General features: G+C 37.7%; 1 protein-coding gene across 1 annotated transcript; it reads left to right on the top strand.

The window, feature by feature from the left end:
- Positions 1-4,609: 4,609 nt before the first annotated feature.
- Positions 4,610-15,695, top strand: LOC107771480 (persulfide dioxygenase ETHE1 homolog, mitochondrial). The gene is made up of 9 exons (XM_016590843.2): positions 4,610-5,011; positions 13,089-13,217; positions 13,329-13,436; positions 13,910-14,044; positions 14,647-14,688; positions 14,818-14,877; positions 14,959-15,012; positions 15,285-15,309; positions 15,395-15,695. Exons 1-9 carry the CDS (start codon positions 4,766-4,768, stop codon positions 15,469-15,471), a joined length of 876 nt encoding a protein of 291 aa, XP_016446329.2. The 5' UTR covers positions 4,610-4,765; the 3' UTR covers positions 15,472-15,695.
- Positions 15,696-19,822: the final 4,127 nt, after the last annotated feature.

The raw sequence follows: 19,822 nt of genomic DNA, 5'->3' as shown, positions 1-19,822 counted from the left end.
AAGCTTTCATGGTAAAGCACCGAGGCTTGAGATATAGAAAAAAATCGTTAGGAAATTATTAAGGCAATATGAACTTATTAATATGAAAAGGAAAGAAGGTATACCCGATTCAGTGCCTGCTATGCCTTGTTGAAGAGGCTTAGCCCATCTACCTCGTTCATCTTCACTTGGTCTTCCTTAGTTACCAAGGAACGGAGATAGCTGGCCACTCCAACTGGCCCAAGCAACATGCTGGTATACGTTGGCACCGTGAACATGACCATCTTCTTTAGCTCAGGGTCCATGCTCGGGGCCGAAAACTACTTCTCAAGCTTCGAGCTCGAACTCGGCCCACATGCTCCCGGTTGCGCGACTCTTTTTGGGATCTCCAGGTGTCCAAAGCTAGAGTAATCCTCCAGCATGCCGACGGGCATCATCCACAGCCTGAGACGCATCGGTTGGTTTCTCCTTGGCAGCCCGAGCTTCGTTTAAAGTGGACTTCAGCCGAGGCGGTGATTTTTGAATATGGATGATGGCGTCTTCTTCAGGAACGGCTACTCTGGGGATCAGCATCAATCGGCTTATCAGTGATAAACTCCATGTCATCGTCGTCCTCGAGAAAGTCCTTGAGCCCGTAAAGAGCCTCGAAATCCGGGACCCGGGCAACGAAAGCCTTTTTGGTGCTTTTTCTTACCTGGAGCACAATCTTTTTCCTCTTCTTGGCTTCGGCAGGAGCATCCGAAGAGTCAGGGGATCTTTTCTTCTTCTTCGTTCTCTCCTCCTTCTTCACAACAGCATCGGCAACGGGCTGTTGTGAAGTGGAGGATTTTGTAGACAGGGCCGAGGCCACAACATCGATGATTTCCCAAAGTTTTGTGGTCTTGGGCAATACTATGAAAAGAAGACTTAGTCATAACAATGACATAATAAAAAAATGACCCTAAGAAAGATTCAATCAAAAAAGAGGGGCACTCACCATGAGAACGAGCCTCCCACTTACCTTTGGAGAGCTTACGCACTCACGCTCGGGATAGGATAGTTGCTTGCATATGCCCTCGACCTACTCCCTAAAATGCAGGACCGCATTGGGGACCTGGGCGACAGCTACATGTCAAATGAAACAAATAATGAGAAAGAAAAATAGATACAAAGAAGTACTTTGATGACATAAGAGGAAGTAAACTTACGTTTTGGGTTCCACTTCTCGGGGAACGGCATGAACTTGGAAGGAATGAGGTCCTCGGTCTATATCCGAACAAACCTCCCCTACCAGCCTCTGTCCCTATCCATGTCTATACATGAGGAGAGAGCTTTATTTGCCTGACGGGCAAGTTTGATTAACCCCTCTCAGAAGATTCGGGGGCTGTAAACTCGGAGTAGGTGGTCAACCGTGAACCGGGGCTCCTCCGTATTTTTAGCAAAGTGATAGAGAAGGGTCACGATCATCCAAAAAGACGGATGAATCTGCCCGAGGCAGATTTCGTACCTCTTGCAGAACTCGAGGATCACCGTATCAACCAGACTGAACGTGAAATGATACGTGTAAACACTTAGATATCCATATATATGTGTTGTGATGTCCTCGTCGGGATTGGGAATGACTATGTCCTTGCCTTCTCATTTACATACCTCTGGGACTACTTTAAGTGTCTCCTCGGTGATGGAGCAAATATATCTCTATGCTTCCTCACCTCCGTCTCCTTGTGCGGAAACTTTCTTGACCTTAAAGTCATTATCTATGGAGCAGCCTCCGGGAATGAAATCTGTAAGGGGGCTCCCGGGGCTAATACCGGAAGTGTTGCCTCGATGCCAGTGGTCGGGGAAGAAGTCATGGATGCAGTATTTTGGGGTACTGATTTCGAAGTCTTAGCCATCTCTATCTGAAAATATGAAGGTTTGAAGGTTTAGTATGAAGGTTTGAAGAGTTGGTATGAAGATTTGAAAGTAAGGTATGAAGGTTTGAAGATAAAATATGAAGATATGAAGATATGAGGACCAAGTTATGAAGATTTGAAGGATTGATGAACATATGAAAAACTTGAGGGTAACTCAAGGAAGTTCGAAATCAGAAAGTAAAAAAGTGAAAAAAGGAAACCGGAGCTTTTATAGGGAAGGAATAATGAATGCATGACATTTCACATACAGTAATTGTCAAGGATGATCAACCGGCGGCTGACGCGTGTCCAAAATCAAAGTGACGTGGCTGATGGGACATTTCAGTTTGTCAACTTGCTTATGGTGTGCGAAGGAAGGAACCGGGGTCAATTAGTTACTTCTCATCGCTCCTATAATCTACTCTCCGAAAAGTGAGGGGACTATCTGTGTACAGGTAAAATCGAAAATAAAGTTATCCACGATTTTTTGCTAAGAATCGAGGAACAACGTTACTTGTTACTAGCTCGAGTAAGGCCAAGGGTGCCCGCAAATCAGAACCAGGAGCAGATAGATGATATGTCGAGAATCGAGCATGGCCGAACCCAGAGAGATTCCAGCTCGAGCAATATGAAGAATCGAGGGTAAAGGGAAAAACTGTTAAAGAAAACAAACTGAGAGCCGAAATATCTGCCATCAACTGGATATTACGGTGCGGATCACGCTCGATATTGGTTGTAGATCGTGTTTTCATGAGAGAAAAAGAAGGAAATTTTTTTAATCTTATTTAGACTTGTATTGGGGTTAAAACTCCCCTACTATATAAAGGGGAGAACCTTTTCATTTTTTGGGTTACTGTTGGTACGCATATCAAAGCAATAAAGTTTATTTTTGGCTTAGAACAATTGGTCATGTGTTCTGTAGTTGTTCATCTATTTAGTTGCAATCGAGCTCTATTCCGAAGACTCGATTGCAACCGATCTTTAGCACTCGAATCTAACGTCGGGCTTAATTACTTCGTCACATTTGGTTTGATCGTTTTATCTCCTTTTAATTCAATTATTTATTGTTCTTTAATCATTTGTGTTAAATAAAATTACATATTTTTTAAATCGCGTACAAATTTAATTGTTATCCGTTTTAAGGGTAAACACTTACAATTCTTTTCAAAAAATTTTTATTGTGGGTTCTTTAATTCAAAAAATAAAATAAAACAATTGTTATTTAACAGATGTTCCAAATTAAGTCAACAGTGGTGGAAAACTGAAAAAAGAAACACTAATTTGATTATGGCATCTTGATAAGAGAAAAATTATTAGTTTCTATCCACATGTTCAGACCTATACAATTTTTTACTAGTCAAATCAGATCATGATCTCGATAAACAATATTGTTAGTTAAGCAAAAGTATAATTTTTTAAAATCCATATCGACTATTAAATCAGACTCATATTCTGCAGTTTGTTGTGCTTAGCTGTCTCTTTTTTTTATACAGTCAACGAATCAATCTAAATCTAAGGAACATAACATAAGACTCTCTACAACATCTCTACTCAAAAGTATTTTTAAGAGGTTCAGAACTTTTGTACTATCAAGTTAATTTTGACGGTTAAGATAATGTTTATAAGTTCTTATCAACTAATAATCTCAATTACAGTGAAAAAAGAATTAATAATCTCAATCTGTAAAATTCATCTTGTAAATAATTGTACGAATTGAGATCATTAGATGATAACAACTTATAAAAATATTATTTTAATCGTGAATGTTATTTATAGATATATTGGTGAAACTTTGGTGAGTAAAGTTATCACATACCTTTGATGATGGGCAGAGGCGGAGCTAGGAATTTAAGTGTTCGAGTTCTAAATTTTAAAATAAAACATTGCTCTCAGGGGGAATCGAACCTCCATCTTTCCCAGCGAACCCACAACCCTTATCATTGAACCAAGACCCCTTTTGTTGCTGGGTTCGGCAGTATATATTTATATAGATTTAGTAAATATTTCAATATAAATACAGGGTTCCCAAAAAAGTTATTGGGTTCGTCCGAACCCGCACCCACTACTATAGCTCCGCCCCTGATGATGGGAGCTAGCAGGTAAGTAGCTGAGTGAATGATGAAGCTATATGTTTACAAAACAAAAAGAAAAAGATAATATACGAATTGAGATCATTAGATGATAACAACTTAGAAAAATATTATTTTAACCGTGAATGTTTTTTATAGATATATTGCTGAAACTTTGGTGACTAAAGTTATCACATACCTTTGATGATGGGGCTAGCACGTAGTAGCTGAGTCAATGATGAAGAAATGTTACTTTAGACCATTAATTTTATTGAGGAAATAAATTAAAAAAAGGAAAAGCAAATTTTTTATTTAAATCTATTTGAGATAGAAGGGTCTTTGGTTATAGTAATCTCAACGTGGAGGCAACTTAAAAGGATAATCTTTACTCTCTATGGTCCGATTTAATTGATTTTATGTCCCTTTTTTTTATCCATAATATTTGATTTTTTGAAGAAATTAACTTCTATTTTTTAAAGTTGTCCAATGAACAAATTAATATTAATATAATCAATTTTATTGCTAATTAATACTAAAAGATAAATTTTTTTATATGCGTGAAAATAACTAAAAAAGAAATCAATTAAGGCGCAAAGCTTCTAGACACTTGGGTCATATAGTGCGCTATATGGGAAGTTTACAAGTGGACACTTTTACCGCCAACGCCCATTGAAAGTGGATTTAGAAGTTAAAGGCATCAACTTTCGTGTAAAGCACGTATGACTCCCGTTAATGCAAATGCAAATCATTCTCAATCGGAAATTCTATTGGAATTGGTCACAACTTCTTCTTTGGTTTTGAAATCTTGACATTTTATACAAATACAATCATAACCATTTAATAATGATGCTGAGTTTCCGCTGTTTTCTTTTCTCAACATCATCACCTTCTTCTTACTTCTCTATTTTCTTGCCAAAACCTCATAGTTTTCTTCCTTTTACATTTTCACAAAAACTGGGTTCCTACACGACGTCGTCTTCAGCACAAAGCATGCCTTCTAAACTACTTTTTCGTCAGTTATTTGAGAAGGAGTCATCTACCTATACTTACCTTCTTGCTGATGCTTTGCATCCTGAAAAACCAGCACTGGTAAATTTATTTAACTCAGCTTTTTTATTCATATTGAACTTCTCTTTACAATCTTGGTTGATGGGGTTTTCGTGGGTTGTGATTAGCGTATTTGTGAAATCTTAAATGGTTAGAGAAAATACACTTTTATTTATTTGATTATATCTTGAACACGCACTTGATTCTTTCTTATATATATATGAGCCAAATACGTGGAAATTCTTTTTGATAATGAGAATATGAGACTTGAACATGTTATAATTCTGTATTACTGTAATAAACAAATAAACTTTCTGAAAAAACAAAACAGAAAGTTAGTAATACTTGTTTAACGAAATAGATTCTGGAAAAAAAATAGTATAGGAATAAATCGAGCCCACTGAATACACAGTGTGTCCTTAAGGAAATTATTCCCCTCAAATACCCGAGGTGCTGGAATATATCCTCCCAGGATAGAACGATTTAACTCACCGGAGTGTTGGTACCAAAACGCTGGTGAACAGCGAGCCACTCGAAGGCTGTAAAACACACTGGAATTTATTGTGCAGAAGAAGAAGAAGAAGAAGCTCAGAAAATTTCGTAAGGAAAGATTCTGGGATTCAAACTCTATTTATAGAGTTGTTGGCATTGTTTCTGAAAAGGTTTGCAACCTTTCAGAAACAGCCATGGCTGTTGGAAAAGGGGTGTTTGAAATATTGCGGAAAAAATATATTTGCGGGTCATGGGTTATTGAATTTTTCATTAATTATTTAATTAATTAATTAAATAATTGAAAGAAATTTTGTCCAAAAAGATTAATCAATCAATCGATCTTTGACCGAATCCGAAGCCGAAGCCGAAGCCGAGCCGAGCGAGCGACGACGACGACGGCGCGAGGCTTGCCTTCTTCTTAACTCTTTAAGAGCTAAAAGAAGAGCAATTATATATATACCCATCAAAAGCCTTTTCTTCCCCCGATATGGGACAATGTCCCTTTGCCAAGGGAAACTCAAATATTTCATTTTCCCTCCATTTCTCATTCACCCTCTTTAAGCTACACAAGCTTAAAATCCCAACCATCCCCCACATGAATGGGGAATGGCTATAAAATAAAGGAATGCACGGACGCATGTGTGTTTTACATGCAAGAATTAATTGCATCTGGATAAGTAGGTTTCCCTTTGAACTTTTCATAGTGAACTTATATCGGATATACTCGGTCAATCGGTAGATTTGATATCTTTGAACCGTCGAGCTTTGTTGTATACCTAGACAACATAAGTCACACAATCAATCCTTAACCATCTATGGTTCTCACGGTTGTGTTCGTTTCGGCCATGAACACCGCCTGGTTTCATGAGTGCTTAGAGAATGGGCCTTTACTTTCATTCCCCTTAAAGCGGCTTACACTTCACACTCACATAGGTGATTTCTAAACGTGTAATCCTATAGACACACTATCTGGTCATATCCTGCCAGACTTAGCAAATCATTAAAAAACCTTTAAGCTTTGTTGAATCATCAAAAAGCCTTAATGCTTTACCTCGATTTCTGAACATTGTCTTCATCACGAGAATGAGTTGAGTTATTTGACAATGTTGAACCGTCATTCATAACTTTGTTTGATCTCTTTGAACCTAGCTCGTGGGATCTCCAGTCTGCTAGGTAGAGTTACCGTCATGATGACTTGTCCTAGACCTTAACCACATTCCCTTTGATGATCTTTCAACTGCCTCTCTACATAGGCCTTTTGTAAGTGGATCTGACACGTTATCTCTTGACTTTATGTAGTCAATTGTGATAACACCACTAGAGAGTAGTTGTCTAACGGTATTGTGTCTCCGTCGTATATGACGAGATTTTCCGTTATACATAACGCTCCCTGCCCTGCCTATTGCCGCTTGACTATCACAATGTATACAAATAGGTGCCAAAGGTTTGGGCCAAAATGGAATATCTTCCAAAAAATTTCGAAGCCATTCAGCTCCTTCACCGGCCTTATCTAAAGCTATGAATTCAGATTCCATTGTAGAACGGGCGATGCACACTTGTTTGGATGATTTTCAAGACACTGCTCCACCCCCAATTGTGAAAACATATCCACTCGTGGATTTAACTTCAGATGATCCAGTGATCCAATTTGCATCACTATATCCCTCGATCATGGAGGGATATTTGTTATAATGCAAAGCGTAATTTTGGGTATGTTTGAGATACCCCAAAACTCGTTTCATTGCCATCCAATGTATGTGATTGGGATTACTTGTAAACCGACTCAGTTTACTAATAGCACATGCTATATCTGGTCGTGTACAATTCATGATATACATCAAACTTCCCAATACTCTTGCATAATCCAATTGTGAGTCACTTTCACCTTCATTCTTTTGAAGTGCATAACTCACGTCAATTGGAGTCTTGGCAATTTTGAAATCCAAATACTTGAACTTGTCAAGTACCTTTTCAATGTAGTGAGACTATGATAATGCTAGACCTTGTGGAGTCTTGTGAATTTTGATTCCTAAGATCACATCAGCAACTCCTAAATCTTTCATATCGAATTTGTTAGCCAACATGCGCTTAGTAGCATTTATATCTGCCATGTTTTTACTCATTATCAACATGTCATCAACATATAAACAAACAATGACTTCATGACCTGGAGTGTTTTTAATGTAAACACATTTGTCGCACTCGTTGATTTTGAACTCACTTGCCAATATTGTTTGGTCAAATTTGGCATGCCATTGTTTGGGTGCTTGTTTAAGTCCATAAAGTGACTTAACAAGTTTGCACACTTTCTTTTCTTTACCAGTTCCCACAAAACTCTCAGGTTGTTCCATGTAAATCTCTTCCTCTAATTCTCCATTTAAGAAAGTTGTTTTAACATCCATTTGATGGATTTCAAGACCATACACGGCTGCTAGTGCCACTAACACCCTAATAGATGTTATCCTCGTTACTGGCGAGTAAGTTTCAAAGTAATCAAGGCCTTCCTTTTGTCTATAACCTTTGACAACAAGTCTTGCCTTATATTTGTCAATAGTGCCATCAGCTTTCACTTTCCGTTTAAAGATCCATTTCGAACCTAAAGGCTTATTTCCCGGAGGAAGATCTACCAATTCCCATGTATGGTTATCCAAAATTGATTGAATCTCACTATTGACTGCCTCTTTCCAAAACGCTGAATCAGAAGATAACATAGCTGCTTTAAAAGTTTGAGGCTCATTTTCAAGCAAGAATGTCACAAAATCTAGTCCAAAGGAAGTAGATGTTCTTTGACGTTTGCTACGCCTTGGATCTTCTATACTTGGAGTATTTTCCTTTGGTTCTTCCCGAGGTCGTTTAAGTCTTTCACTTAACGACTCACATTCAGTTTTATACGGATAGATGCTTTCAAAGAATTCAGCATTATCTGATTCCATTACCGTATTAACGTGAATTTCGGGATTATCGGATTTATGAACCAAAAACTGACATGCTTTACTGTTTGTAGCATATCCAATGAAAACGCAATCAACAGTTTTTGATCCGATTTTAACCCTTTTAGGTAAAGGAACTTATACATTTGCTAGACACCCCCACACTTTGAAATATTTCAAGTTGGGTTTTCTTCCTTTCCATTTTTCATATGGAATAGATTGCGTTTTGTTGTGGGGTACTCTGTTGAGTATTCGGTTAGCTGTAAGGATAGCTTCGCCCCACAAACTCTGCGGTAATCCGGAACTTATTAATAAAGAATTCATCATTTCCTTTAATGTCCGATTTTTCCTTTCCGCAATTCCATTGGATTGAGGTGTGTAAGGTGCAGTAGTTTGATGGATAATTCCATATTCCGAACATATTTCTGCAAATGGAAATTCATATTCTCCACCCCTATCACTTCTAATCATTTTGATCTTTTTATTCAATTGATTCTCCACTTCATTCTTGTATTGCTTAAATGCTTCAATTGCTTCATCCTTACTATTAAGCAAATAAACATAACAATATCGAGTGCAGTCGTCAATAAAAGTAACAAAATACTTTTTCTTACCTTTAGATGGTGTCGACTTCATATCACAAATATCAGTATAAATTAAGTCTAAAGGATTTGAATTCCTTTCAATAGACTTATAAGGATGTTTTACAAACTTAGACTCAACACATATTTGACATTTTAATTTATTACACTCGAATTTAGGCAACACTTCTAAATTAATTAACTTCCGCAAGGTTTTGTAATTGACATGTCCTAAACGAATATGCCATAAATCATTTGACTCCAATAAATAAGAAGAAGCTGCAATTTTATTCATACTGTCAACAACCATTACATTTAGTTTGAAGAGGCCCTCTGTGAGGTAGCCCTTTCCAACATACATTTCATTCTTGCTTACAACAACTTTATCAGAAACAAATACACATTTGAATCCATTATTAACAAGCAAAGAAGTAGAAACTAAATTCTTCCTAATAGTAGGAACATGAAGAACCTTGTTGAGCGTTAACACCTTGCCGGAAGTCATCTTCAGGAATATCTTCCCATAACCTTCAATCTTGGCTGTTGCAGTATTTCCCATGGAAAGCTCTTCTTCGGGACCAGCAGTAGAGTAAGTCGCAAATGCTTCCTTGACAGCACAAACATGTCGAGTGGCTCCAGAGTCAATCCACCACTCCTTCGGATTTCCAACTAGGTTGCATTCTGAAAGCATTGCACACAGATCATCAATGTCATCATTCTTCTCCACTATGTTGGCCTGTCCCTTCTTCTTATACTTTTTCGGGAGACGATAATCAGGGGCTTTGTGACCGATTTTTCCACAATTGTAGTAGCTGCCCTTGAATTTCTTTTTGTTCTGCTCCTTAGTCTGTCCAGAAGACCTCTTTCTCTTCTTACTTTTTGGAGCAGTCTCCTCAACGATATTAGCTCCCATGATCGTTGAATTTCCACGAGACTTCTTCTCAGCTGTTTTGTTGTCTTCCTCAATCTTGAGACGAATCACAAGATCTTCCAACTTCATTTCTTTGCGCTTGTGCTTAAGATAGTTCTTGAAATCTCTCCACGAAGGAGGCAATTTTTCAATAATTGCAGCCACTTGAAATGCTTCATTCACGGCCATACCTTCAGCAATAAGGTCATGAAAAATAAGTTGAAGCTCCTGAACTTGGGTTCCAACAGTTTTACTGTCTATCATTTTATAGTATAGAAACTTGGCAACCACGAACTTCTTCAAGCATGCATCTTCAGTCTTGTACTTCTTCTCAAGTGCGTCCCATAATTCTTTCGAAGTATTCATCGCACTGTACACATTGTACAAGTCATACTCTAAAGCGCTTAAGATATAGCCTTTGCAAAGAAAATCTGCCTGCTTCCACGCCTCAACAATCATGAATTTCTCATTGTCCGGCATGTCCGCAGCAGGCACTGGAGGTTCTTCACTAGTGAATTTCTACATACCAAGTGTGGTAAACCAGAAGAACACCCTTTGCTGCCATCCTTTGAAGTTGACTCCGGAAATTTCCCCGGTTTCTCTGCCGGTGGAACAGCAGTCCGGCTTGACGAGGCTATCATCGTTGCCGTAATAGTCGCAGAAGAATTTCCGTTATCAATTGCCATTTCTCACTATAAACAACAGAAGAATTCAATTAATGGCAAAATCAGAACAGTAAACAATACTGTTATTAACAAAAACAGTATGTATAATAAATAAAATCAAAGTTTTTATATACTGTTTCACAGAAAAACGATGAAATTTTTATGTTCTTCAAATCGTTTTATGAATTTCAATACTCTGATGAAGTTTTTTATATCTTCAAATCAGAATAGTAAAATTCAGAAGGAGTAGAAAACCACACAAGTTTTAATCTCCACAAACAAAATACAGAATATAATAAATTAATTTCCTTAAGAATGTTATAATTCCGTATTGCTGTAATAAACAATTAAACTTTCTGAAAAAAATAAAACAGAAAGTTAGTAATACTTGTTTAACGAAATAGATTCTGGAAAAAAAAAACAGTATAGGAATAAATCGAGCCCACTGAATACACAGTGTGTCCTTAAGGAAATTATTCCCCTCAAGTACCTGAGGTGCTCGAATATATCCTCCCAGGATAAAACGATTTAACTCACTGGAGTGTTGGTACCAAAACGCCGGTGAACAACGAGCCACTCGAAGGCTGTAAAACACACTGGAATTTATTGTGCAGAAGAAGAAGAAGAAGAAGAAGAAGAAGCAGCAGCTCAGAAAATTTCGTAAGGAAAGATTCTGGGATTCAAACTCTATTTATAGAGTTGCTGGCATTGTTTCTGAAAAGGTTTGCAACCTTTCAGAAACAGCCATGGCTGTTGGAACAGGGTTGTTTGAAATATTGCGGGAAAATGTATTTAAAATAATCCGGGAATGAAAACGGGCCTGACCGAACCGGGTCCGGGTCATGGGTTATTCCGGGTTGAATTTTTCGTTAATTATTTAATTAATTAATTAAATAATTGAAAGGAATTTTGTCCAAAAAGATTAATCAATCAATCTTTGACCAAATCCGAAGCCGAAGCCGAAACCGAAGCCGGCGCGAGGCTTACCTTCTTCTTAACTCTTTAAGAGCTAAAAGAAGAGCAATTATATATATACCCATCAAAAGCCTTTTCTTCCTCCGATATGGGACAATGTCCCTTTGCCAAGGGAAACTCAAATATTTCATTTTCCCTCCATTTCTCATTCACCCTCTTTAAACTACACAAGCTTAAAATCCCAACAGAACACACGACCTCTGTCTGCTCTAATGTAATGTTGAAGTGTGACCATCTCATCTAAAAACTGAACCTACCATAGAGCGCACATTTTTATTTATTAGTTATGTCTTTTATTCTAGTGATTCTGTACTTGGATGCCTTGATAAGTTTAGTTTGCTGGTAGTAAAATTAATTCTTTGCTGCACTAATGGTCAACATGTGTAATAGCAAGAGCTCTTACGAAAGGTTGCAACTCCTTTTGTCTTTTATAATCTATGTTAATGTTAGTATGAAACTATACGAGTAAAATATTGGAATCGGTAGCAAAAATATAATGGAATGAATGAGTTTGGCTCAATGCTAACCCGCCTCCACCTCCAACGTCCAACCTATGAGTTGCGGGTTCCAATAAAATTCAGAGGCAGATCGAGGATTTAAATTTGATGCGTTCACTTCTTATATCTGAACCTATTACGCTTTTGAATTTATATGTTTAGAATTGGTAACAATGTTTAGTGCTTTTTCACATTTATATGTGTTGAAAATACAGGTTCAGTTGAATCCATTGATTATATACTCAATGCGCCTCTGATGACATTGGGGTAAGTGGCTAAGTAGGGAACCGTTATTGATCCCTCTCAGTATGGGGGGATAAAAAGAAACATAATCGAAGACATTTGAAACTAAGTTACAAGGATATTCTTTTCCATAATATTGATCGCTAGATAAACATTTGGAATCTCACGTATTAGTAATTTCAAACGTGTTTTCTGTGGAATAAGTGAATGCCATATACTCAGTATTTATGAAGTCTAGATTTTGGTTTAAAAAGATAATGAAGGAAGGCAACTGTGAGAAAGAGCAACACTATTTAGCGGAGAAACTTTGAAGTTATGAGTCGATTATAAGTGAGCCATGCCTGCACTCTGTATTCTGTGGTCCATTCTTTAATAACCGATAATGCTAAGCAGATGTCCCCTATTGATGTAAATAACTATGTATTCACTTGCTCGAGACCAGACGAAGGGGGAGATAACTAACTACTATTTTAGTATTTATACTAGTTTACATCAGGATTAGCCAAGATAGTACTTAATTTGCTCATTTTTGGATTCACTTCAAAGTAAGACAGAATAGATGGTGGAGCTTATCCACCGGCAACTTGAATCTTCTTTCAAGATGAGTACCGGCAGTAAATGCATCATCGAGCTCTGGATCCATTTTTCTTTAAATTTTCTACAATTAGATTTATTCACCAACTTCTGAAGCAGTTAAAGAATTGAGGAATAACGAATCGTTGATTTCTTCATTTTAGATTTTGTAGCTTACCTCTCATTTTCTGCATGGTGCCTTGTGTTAAATTTAGCAATTCAGAATTAACTGATGTAAATAATCCAACTGCAGCTGATTGACCCGGTGGACAAAACAGTGGATCGTGATCTTGCACTTGTTAAAGAATTAGGTTTGAAGCTTGTATATGCTATAAACACACATGTACATGCCGATCATGTTACTGGCACTGGCTTGATTAAGGTCCGATTTATTTTCTATGAATATGATAACTGATTAACAACAATTTCTTCTTGATACTGTTATCACCCCGCGCTGTTTTCTAGTGCTTCATTATTGTTTTCATTGTTGCAGACTAAGGTGCCTGATGTGAAATCAATCATTTCTAAAGCAAGTAATGCAAAAGCCGATCTTTTTGTGGAACCTGGTGATAAAATCTATTTTGGTGATATTTTTCTGGAGGTATGCAGCAGACATATGTTTTTTGCATATAAGATTATAGTACTTCTTTTGGTGATAAGTGTGTAGATAAAGGATATATAAGTTTAGATTTTTGTTCAAATGTTGTAGAGGACGAAAATCATAACGATGAATTGAGTGGTTCTATGAAGTTCCCGTTGGAAGAAAATTTTGTACAATTCTAACATATGTCATGTCATAAACATCTAAGCGACTTGCAAACACATAACAATACTATCAGTTGACCATGTGATTCTATTTTAGAAAAGATGAAACTGTTTTAGTATTTTTCCAATTTAGTGAGCCTAGTGGCTGTTAAGATTCTTCAACAGTTCTATGGGACCAAATAAAATAGGACAGAGGGAGTACAAGACGAATGTCTACCAAAAATTTAATGAATATTTGGCTGTAGATCAATTTTCTGGCTGATATTTACTTTCCATCTTTGAATTACATCCTGATACATTATAATACAGGTTCGTGCAACTCCTGGTCATACATTGGGCTGTGTCACCTATGTTACAGGAGATGGACCCAATCAGCTTCAGCCAAGGATGGCATTTACTGGTGATGCTCTTCTGATACGGGGATGTGGACGAACAGACTTTCAGGTATATCTTCTTGGTGAAGTATGTCATTTTAGCTAAATTCTGCTGGACCTTTGACTAAAATAAATTGAGTGTGTGCGCTCCAGCCTCCAGCTCATTTAAATGCTCTATAAATAACTAGGATTTTGATCAGTTTCTAGCTTACAAAAGGTAAATGATGCTCTAAGATCGTGAATGTTCTTGCGGGATAGGGTCAATGTTCCGTTGGGACCAGGAAAGGAATGATTAGGTGAAGAAAACTTTTGAAAAATGTAGTTGCCAGAAAACATTATATTTGGATTTTATATTATCTGAGGGATGGAGTTAATGCTCGGCCGTGGCCAGGAAAGGAAAGATTAGGCAAAGAAAACTATTGAAAATATCAATGTTTATAACTATTTTTTGGATTTTATAATATCTCTTGCTGAAAATTTGAGACAGGGATGTCCTTCGATTACCCAATCTACAATAAACTGGTCTTCAATGTTGTGCAATTTACATGGTTAAATCAAGATCAAATTAGACGGAGTACATCGACAGCCCCTTAAACTTGCCAGTGTATTTCGTTTAGACACTCGGACTAAGATATGTTCCACTTTTACTCATTTTTCCTACTTTAACTGCAGGGTGGAAGTTCGGACAAATTATATGATTCTGTTCATTCACAGGCAAGGACATAAAGTCTGTTCCTTCTATACATGTCATTACCTGTAAAAGAAAAGTAAAATAAATGTAATGTTGAATCCGTTCTTTTGTTATCCGTATTATTGCTGATCATCATTGCTTTGTGAAAACAGATTTTCACATTGCCAAAAGACACATTGGTATATCCTGCTCATGACTACAAGGGGTTCACCGTAAGGATACACCTATCATCTTTTTGCTGTTTCTAATGCTGCATATTTCGGCTTGTTTACACTGGTGCAAATCATTTTCAGGTTAGCACTGTGGGGGAGGAGATGCTGTACAATCCACGCCTTTCAAAAGATAAGGTACTTCTCTGCTAGTAGTTTTTGCTATAGTTTTAGTTTCATGCTAAGCTTTGCCTTTGTGGTTAAAGAGTGTGGTAACTTGCTGACTGTAGTTACAGTTGTGACTAAGTTGGTGAAAAGGAATCTACTTAATATACATTTGCATCATTGAGCTGACTGTAGTTACATAAAGTTCTAACTATACTTGTGCGTCGTATATTTATCTTTCTTTTTCTAAGAAAACCTTGTTCAACTCTTGTTTCTCATGTTTACTAAAACAACAATGTTTGCAGGAAACATTCAAAAACATCATGCAAAGTGAGTAAACCATTCAAATTCTTTTCTTTTTCCCTCTCAATTGCTTTTTATCTTTAGTTGCTAATTAGAGCACTTTTTCTAGCAGATTTGAATTTGTCATATCCAAAAATGATGGACGTAGCGGTTCCATCAAACATGGTTTGTGGATTGCAAGAGACTTGAAATCTTATCTTTGATTTGATCCTTTCATGGTCCCGCAGGCTGTAAATAGAGAGCAGGATACACACAGTTGGAAGTGAAAGCGGACTATACTGTTGAATAATGTTGAATAATGGTTCATCCAATATATGATTTTCCAAAAGCTTTCCTGAAATAATATGAATCTTGAGTGTTTATATGATACTTCTTAATATGAATAGTGATCTTTTTTTTTCCTTTTCTTCTTAGTTGGTTGCTCCAAAGTTATTGTTAAATCATTTGGCTGAAAGATTTTCTTGCATTAGGACAGCAGATAGATGACTAAACATGCTACTGCCTATTCTGTCAAAAGTTTTCTATATTTTGTGCAATCTTTAGACCACAAGCTCACTTATATGTATAAGTTACAACATGAACACTGAAGTACTAAAGAAGATTCTTGAAGAGTTGAATGACAATGTGCATATAGTATAAGGTGTTAAAGTACTTTCACAATTTCTGCAAAGAATTGTAGCAGAAGCAGAGCAAGGGGTTACCACTATACTCACACTTCATGGTGCAATGTCAAATGCAGAGGCGAATTCAGGATTTAAACTCTATGGGTTCAGCTTTTAAGATTTTTAGCATTGAACTCATTATATTTTTAAAATTATGGGTTTAAATTTACTATTTATTGCAATTTTAGTATATTTTGCACATAAATTTATGCTTCGCATCGAAAGTTATTGGTTCAGTTGAATCCGTCACGTATATGCTACATACGCACCTGGCCAAATGAAGCGCACCTAAATTAGTAAAAATACATTACTGAAAAGCTCAAATAGATGGAAAAAGATTGGAGGGGCCATCTTGAAGATGTGCACTTTAACAGCATCAAAACATATGTTATCTTATGCATCTAAGTATACCTGAGGTTGAAAATGTCTAGGTACATGCGTGTTTGGTAGGATGAAAAATATTTTTTTCGAAAAATGTTTCTGAAGATGGTTGATTGGAGAGTGAAATATTTTCTATAAATTGTTTTACCAAAGATTGATAATAATGTTGACAAATTACAACATTGTTTCAATGAATTTGAGTACTAGAATTTAATAATAACATTTGTTTACCCTTAAAATAGGATAACAATTGAATTTATACGTGATTTTATGGATACGTGATCTAATTTGATACAAAGTGAGAAATCAGATTAATGTGGAAGTAAAAAACAAAAAGATAAATGCAACCCACGCAAATTGAACATTCTTTAGCATTGTGAGGTTAATCTCCCTCGAGCTAGAAATGATATTGTGGATGCCGGAGTAAAATGAGATGTGACAAAGCTAGAAATAACAGTATATTGCCTTTTGATATATGTTACAATGTGTGTTTATAAATTACTAAGTCCCCTTTATATATTAAGGGAGATCTACCTTTTAAGATATTATTTTATAAGAAACATAAATCCTTGATTTTGAAGACAGTTGGCTCCTGTTTTGACTAATTCCGTAATTTCTGCCATAATGATTGGTTAATGGCGAGAATTACGGACCTCTGTCGGATGATTTGGCAAAGCTTTTCTTCAAGGCCGTTAGAAACAGGACCAGTTATGCCTTCGATAAACTCGAGGGTAAATCTGATGGTCTCGATGGCTAGTTTTGACGATGCTTTTGAGTCCGACAATATCATATTCCGATCTTGGCTGACCATACTGGACATCAGATCGAACTTCGAACTTCGATATCGAGCTCGGTTTTACCCGTGTACAGATAGTCCCCTCATTTTTTGGAGATTAGGCGACAAGAAATGATATGAGCCTTCGGTTCTCACTTCGATAAATCATGACGTAAGCGACAAAAGGTAACTGAAACGTCCCGTCGGTCCAGTCTTCAAGGCATTAAATGTGTGTCAGTTAACGGTTGGCCACTTTGGGATGTGAACCTCTGCTTGAGAAAACTATAAATATCCTTCAACCCATTCATTAGAACTTTTACATTCAAACTCTTCTTATGTTCTAAGAAAGCTTCATCACCTTCATCTTCTGGTTCTCGCCTCTTTCTTTACCAACACTTTCTTTTCTCCACTATTTATAAGAAATGGCAAAGACTTCAAAGTCCGCTCCTCAAAAAGAAACACCTTCTTCTTCGAAACCATCTGAGAACGTTCCACATGTTGCTACTGAGGAATCGATACTAGAACCCTCTCTAAAGTCGTATGTCCTTGCGGGGTTCCCAACCGGGGCCGAATTCAAGGTTGAGAAGACCCATATGGTACCGGGTCGGTGCGAGCCAGTCTCGAGGTACATATGTACGATTACTGCCAGTATCCTCGATAAAGTCAAAGAGGACTGCAACTGGGAAGATAAACTCGTAGTGGTCCCTACCCCCGAGGAATCGATCAACACCCACGTGGAGGGTTTTTTAAGGGTTTACACTAACCCTTTCATGCTGGGTCCTTTAGACCCGATTATCATAGCCTTTTGCAAAAGGTATGAGGTGACTCTCGGGCAGATTCATCCTTCATTTTGGAGGATCGTTATTCTGCTTCGATTCTTTGTGAGCAAGGTCGAGGGGTGTCCATTTACCATCGACCACCTCATGCGCATGTATCGCCCTCTACTTTACCGAGGGGATTAATCAAGCTCCCATGCCGAGCCACTAAGGCCTTATTCTCGAGTATCGACGAGGATCGGGATCAGGGTTGGTTGGGTCGATTCGTTCGAGTGAGGACCCCGGACTTAATCCCGGTTGCGGACATGTCATTTCCTCATAAATGGAACATGAAACGTAAGTATAACTTTGCCTTCCATATTTCTTTTATTGCTTTTCTTTTCCTTCCTTTCTCATCGATGTTATGTGATGATGCAGTTGTTGCCCAGATGTCGGACGCCGTTCCTCAACTCAAAGAGTGGGTCGAGGGCATTACGACACATAGACCTTACTCCGAGCGCTTATGGCGTGAGCTCTCGAAGGGCCGATGGGAGGCCCGTAATCATGGTGAGAATTTTTCCCTAATAACATATTTGATCTTAATTTCACATCATTGGTCTCTGAATCGTTTTACCCAGATAAATGAGCTAGATCCCCCTAAGCGAAAAGGTTATACCTGGGTTAAGCTATGTAAAACATCCTCAGCGAAGAGTACTTCTACCCGGAACAATGAGCTGGATCCCCCTAGGCGAATAGGTTCTACCTGGGTTAAGCTACGAAAAACATCCTGAGCGAAGAGTATTTTTACCCGAAACTATGAGCTAGATCCCCCTAGGCAAAAAGGTTCTACCTGGGTTAAGCTACATAAAACATCCGGAGCGAAGAGTACTTCTACCCGAAACTATGAGCTAGATCCCCCTAGGCGAAAAGGTTCTACCTGGGTTAAGTTACGTAAAACATCCTGAGAAAAGAGTACTTCTACCTGGAACTATGAGCTGGATCCCCCTAGGCAAAAAGGTTCTACCTGGGTTAAGCTACGTAAAACATCCTGAGCGAAGAGTACTTCTACCCGGAACTATGAGCTGGATCCCCCTAGGCGAAAATGTTCTACCTGGGTTAAGCTACATAAAACATCCGGAGCGAAGAGTACTTCTATCCGGAACTATGAGCTAGATCCCCCTAGGAGAAAAGGTTCTACCTGGGTTAAGCTACAAAAATGAGAGGTATGATCGGCAGTGATGCATTCTAAAAATAAAGGAAAGTGGAGATTTTGAGGAAACTTACCTTTGGTGACATTCGTCCTTTAAGAATCGTTATTCTGCACTGCTTTGTTCCTGCTTCAAAACAAAGAAAAATTGTGAGTTTTAAAAGTTGTGGTCGGTTTGTGGCCTTGATGTCTTTGGCAGCTTGGCTTTGTGCCCATCTTCTTTTGATGATGATTTTAACCTGCCACTAGATGTTTCCTGAATACCACTTGCATTTCTGGCCCCAGAGAGCCTTTGACTTTTCAAACTTTTACATGACGGTTGGTCGCGTGGGACTTAACTTTTTCAACATTATTTTGCCTTTGTGGCATTTCACTTTCGACTTCTTTTCTCCAAAACTTTCAATTTCAGAGCATTGGGGGACCTTTGGCTTTTCAAACTTTTCCAAAACGGTTAGCCACTTGGGACTTAACCTTTTTCAACTTCATTTTGCCCTTGTAGGCACTTTCAATTTGATTTCCTCCTTTTGAGAGTTTTTGATTTCATAGCATCAGCCATTATGGCCAGTCAGGGTTGACTTGATGCCCCTACTGAGGCTGGGTGCCTCTTGAATATTAGCTTATATCAAACAAAAGCCCTGTAAATCAGTCTTGCCATCCCTTCTTCGCCTTAGTTTTGGAACAAAGTTAAATCGAAAGGGATTCAAAGAACAACAAACAATGAAATAGACAATGAATTTAGACAAGAGGTATCCCTTTCGGG

This window comes from Nicotiana tabacum, chromosome 21, assembly GCF_000715075.1.
Source record: "Nicotiana tabacum cultivar K326 chromosome 21, ASM71507v2, whole genome shotgun sequence".
NCBI classification, from domain to species: Eukaryota; Viridiplantae; Streptophyta; class Magnoliopsida; order Solanales; family Solanaceae; genus Nicotiana; species Nicotiana tabacum.
This window is presented reverse-complemented; position numbering and strand designations above follow the sequence as displayed.